The sequence below is a fragment of the Pezoporus flaviventris genome, unplaced genomic scaffold (assembly GCF_033815535.1).
Source record: "Pezoporus flaviventris isolate CSIRO_AGI_PZ_B2104156 unplaced genomic scaffold, CSIRO_AGI_Pfla_v1 ptg000690l, whole genome shotgun sequence".
Classification (NCBI taxonomy): domain Eukaryota; kingdom Metazoa; phylum Chordata; class Aves; order Psittaciformes; family Psittacidae; genus Pezoporus; species Pezoporus flaviventris.
This window is the reverse complement of record NW_026893235.1, coordinates 48,584-53,376: the sequence shown is the minus strand read 5'-3', so window position 1 is coordinate 53,376 and position 4,793 is coordinate 48,584. Positions and strand designations below refer to the sequence as shown.

General features: G+C 59.0%; 1 protein-coding gene across 1 annotated transcript; it reads left to right on the top strand.

Moving 5' to 3' along the window:
• The first annotated feature begins 503 nt into the window (after positions 1-503).
• On the top strand, positions 504-2,302 carry LOC133264170 (NTPase KAP family P-loop domain-containing protein 1-like). The gene is given in 6 exon segments (XM_061444105.1): positions 504-1,618; positions 1,621-1,711; positions 1,713-1,762; positions 1,765-2,069; positions 2,071-2,105; positions 2,107-2,302. Coding segments are annotated over 6 exon segments (1,770 nt in total). The 5' UTR covers positions 504-525.
• Positions 2,303-4,793: the final 2,491 nt, after the last annotated feature.

The following is a 4,793-nucleotide window of genomic DNA, read 5'->3' as shown; positions in this document are numbered from 1 at the left end:
ATTTCTTTCTCTTCTCTTTTCTCTTCTCTTCTCCTCTTCTCTTCTCTTCTCTTCTCTTCTCCTTCTCTCTTTCTCCTTTTCTCTTCTCTATTCTCTTTCTCTTCTCTCTCTCTTTCTCTTCTCTTCTTCTCTTCTCTTTCTCTTCTCTCTCTTCCCTCTCCTCTCTTTCTCTCTCTTTCTCTCTCTCCTCTTCTCTCTTTCTTCCCTCTTCTCTCTCTCTCTTCTCTCTCTTCTCTTCTTCTTCTCTTCTCTTCTCTTCTCTCTTTCTTCTTCTCTTCTCTTCTCTTCTCTTCTTTCTCTCTCTTTTCTCTCTCTCTCTCTTCTCTCTTCTCTTCTCTTCTCTTCTCTTCTCTCTCTTCTCTCTCTCTTCTTCTCTTCCTTCTCTTCCCTTCTCTTTTCTCTCTCCTCTCCTCTCTCTCCTCTCCTCTCTCCTCTCTCTCTCCTCTCCTCTCTCTCCTCTCCTCTCCCCTCTCCCCTTCCATCCCATCCCATCCCATCCCATCCCTCCCCGTCCCCGCAGGTTTCATGCGCCAGGAGATGGCCGAGCTGGAAGCCTCCGAGGAGAGCTCCCGGGGCCGGCAGCGCCCTCGCAGCCCCAAGGGCTGGGGGCTTCTCCAGGCCCTTTGGTACCTGAGCTTCTACCGCGCCGTCATCACCGAGGGCCACCTGCGGCGCCGCGCCCTCGCCTTCATCTTCATCCGCTTCAGCGCCTGGCAGTTCGCCGGCTGCGACCGCCTCTGGGCCGGGCTGGTGACCGCGCTGTGCCACAGCATCCGCAGCCACTTCGGGGCCCTGCCCCTCAGCGTCTTCCACGTGCTGGGCTCGCGGCCCCGCTTCGCCTCGGGCTTCAGCCAGCGGGAATGGGTGCTCAAGCGGGGCACGTGCCTCAAGCTGTGGGGCATGCTGGCGGCGCTGGGCGCCGGCGTGGCCGTGCTGCTGGTGGCGCTGCTGGTGCCGGGCGTCAAGGAGAGCCCGGTGCTGAAGGTGCTGGGCAGCGGCATCGCGTCGCTGTCGGGCTCCGGGTTGGTGCTGGGCGCCGTCTCCATCGTCAAGAACCTGCTGGTGAGCGAGAAGCAGAAGATCGAGCGCTTGACCAACAGCGAGCGCTTCTCCTCGCAGCTGGGCTTCATGAGCAAGGTGCGCGCCGAGGTGCAGGCGCTCGTCGACTTCTTGGCCTTCATGGAGGTCTTCGAGCGGCGCCGGCTCCGCGTGGTGCTGGAGATCACCAGCCTGGAGCTCTGCTACCCGGAGAAGGTGGCCGGCGTGCTCAACGCCGTCAACACGCTGCTGTCGGACGCCAACGCGCCCTTCATCTTCATCCTGGCCGTGGACCCCAGCGTCATCGTGCCCTGCCTGGAGCAGACAGGGCTGCATGAAGGGGCTGGCCGACACGGGTACCTCTACCTCAACCGCACCGTCTCGTTGCCCTTCTCCATCCCGGAGATGGGCGCCCGCTCCCGCCTCCACTTCCTGGACGCCGCCATCCAGACGCGGGAGGACCTCTTGTACCGCATCATCACCCGCAACGTGGAGCGGCGCCGCGCCAAGGGCCACGGCACGGCCGCGGACCGCGGCGACGCCACCGCCGACGCCGACGCCGTGCGCTGCATCCACGAAGCGTTCACTGCCTCCGCGACGGCGCCGACCCCTTGGCTCGCTACCTCCCCAGCTGCGGCACCCACGTGCGCCGCGTCGTCAACACCATCCCCATCCCTGCGCCTGCTCCTGCACCGCGGCGCCGGCGCCGTGGCCCCGCGAGCGGCGGCGCCTGGGTGGTGTTGGCCGACGGGTGGCCGTGCCGGTTGAGTTGGGCGCTGCAGTGCGCCGAGGACGCCTGGCAAGGCCCCGCGGAGCCGGGGCTCGGTGCCCGCTCCCTCTGGAGCATCTTCGAGGAGCACGCGGGCGAGTTGGGAGCGCTGCGGCAGGCGCTGCACAACGCGCTCAGCCTGGACGGGGACCCCGAGCTCTTCCAGAGCTTCCTGCAGCGCGATTTCCCCTTCACGGCCCGCGAGGCGCGCGTCCTGCTCGCCGTCACCGTCAACCTGGACCACTCCATCCGGCACAAGATGGGGGCTCCTGCGGGGGCTCGACCGGCTCCAGGCGGCCGCCGCGGGAGAGCCGCGGCATCCAGTGCCCGCATCCCGAGGGATGCCGGGATCCAAGGACCCCATCGGTACCCACGGAGGATGCTCTGGGGGGCAGGGAGGGGGGACGGCTCCTGTCCCAACCCTACGAGGAGGCCACCATGGGGTGGAACTGGGGGAGACACAAGGGAACCCGCCATGGGGAGAGGGTCCCTTAAGGGGAGGGATATGGGGGGGGGTGACAATGTAAGGGGGGGTCAGCCATAATAAACCAGCTCAACCTCCTGCTCTGTGCTTTGGATGATGCCTGGTTCGGGGGGGGGGGTACCAATAATGGGGGGGTATCAATAATGGGGGTACCAATAATGGGGGGTAATCAATAATGGGGGGGTACCAATAATGGGGGGGTACCAATAATGGGGAGGTATCAATAATGGGGGTACCAATAATGAGGGGGGTACCGATAATGGGGGGGGTATCAATAATGGGGGTACCAATAATGAGGGGAGTACCAATAATGGGGGTACCAATAATGGGGCGGTATCAATAATGGGGGTACCAATAATAGGGGGTACCAATAATGGGGGGTATCAATAATGGGGGTACCAATAATTGGGGGGTACCAATAATGGGGGGGGTATCAATAATGGGGGTACCAATAATGGGGGGGTATCAATAATGGGGGTACCAATAATGGGGGGGTATCAATAATGCAGGTACCAATAATGGGGGGGTATCAATAATGGGGGTACCAATAATGGGGGGTGTGTACCAACAATGGAGTGCCAGTAATAGGGTGCACACCAATAATGCAGGTACCAATAATGGGGGGGTACCAATAATGGGGGTTATCATAATGGGGGGTACCAATAATGGGGGGGGTATCAATAATGGGGGTACCAATAATGGGGTGGGTATCAATAATGGGGGGATATCAATAATGGGGGTACCAATAATGGGGGTACCAATAATGACGGGGGTTCCGATAATGGGGGGGTATCAATAATTGGGGGGTATCAACAATGGGGTACCAATAATGGGGGGGGTATCAATAATAGGGGACCAATAATGGGGGGGTACCAATAATGGGGGTACCAATAATGGGGGTAGTCACAATGGGGGTGTGTACCAACAATGGGAGTGCCAGTAATAGGGTGCACACCAATAATGCAGGTACCAATAATGGGGGGTACCAATAATGGGGGTATCAATAATGGGGGTACCAATAATGGGGGGTACCAATAATGGGGGGGGTGGTGCAACACATGGGAGTGCCAGTAATAGGGTGCACACCAATAATGCAGGTACCAATAAGGGGGGGGGGGGGCAATAACAGGGGTACCCCATAACAAGCTGCAGGGGGGCCACTAATGAGGGGGGGTCAATAATGGGTGCCAATAATGGGGTGCAGGGGAGGGTATCAATAATGGGTGCAGGGGGGTGCCAATAATGGGGTGCAGGGGAGGGTATCAATAATGGGGTGCAGAGGGGCAATAATGGGGGTACCAATAATGAGGGTGGCCAATAATGGGGGCCACCAAGAATGGGTGCAGAGGTGGGTAGCAATAATGGGGGTACCAATACCGGGGTGCGGGGGGGCAATAACTGAGTGGGCAATATGGGGGTACAAATAATGGGGGTACAAATAATGGGGGTACCAATAATGAGGGTGGGGGAGGGATATCAATAATGGGGTGCGGGGGGCATACCAATAATGGGGGTACCATAATGGGTGCAGGGGGGGGTACCAATAATGGGGGGGACCAATAATGGGGGCTGCCAATAATGGAGAGGGGATAATGGGGGCCAATAATGACTGCAGTGGGGGTACCAATAATAGGGGTACCAATACCGGGGTGCAGGGGGGCAATAACTGAGTGGGCAATAATGGGGGGTACCAATAATGGGGTGCAGGGGACACCAATAATGGGGGTACCAATAATGGGGTGCAGGGGGACACCAATAATGGGGGTACCAATAAGGGGGTGAAGGGGGGGGACCAATAATGGGGGTACCAATACGGGGGTGCGGGGGGGACCAATAATAGGGGTACCAATAATGGGGTACCAATAAGGGGGTGCGGGGGGGGAATCAATAATGGAGGGTACCAATACGGGGGGGGGGCAATAATTGAGTGGGCAACAATTGGGGGGTACCACTAATGCGGGGTACCAATAACGGGGTGCAGGGGGGCAATAATGGAGGCTGCCAATAATGGGGGGGTCAATAATGGCCGCGGGGGGGGTACCAATAATGGGGGGGGGGGTCAATAGTGGGGGCCAATAATGGCCGCAAGGGGGGTACCAATAATGGGGGGGGTCAATAGTGAGGGTACCAATACTGGGGGGCACCAATAGTGGGGTGCAGGGGGGGCTGTGTTATAGGGGGGGTCCCATTCCCATCCTTCCCCCCCCATAGCCCGGGGGCCCCCACAGCCGAATGCAGCTCCTTTAATAGAAACCAGTGTTAACAAAGAGATGCCACCGAATGCCCCCCCCCCCCCATAGAGCCCCCCCCATTGCCACCAATCCCCCACCCCCCCCAAAAAGCCACCCCCCGGCTCCCTGATAGATTTATTGCACTTAAGAAAGACAAAGCGCCGAGTCCTCGTCCCCTCCCTGAGAAATCCAGCCCGGCCCTTGGGAACGGCATTCCCAACGCTGGGAATCCCAACCTGGAAGCAGCCCCGCTTTGGATCCTGATTCCCAC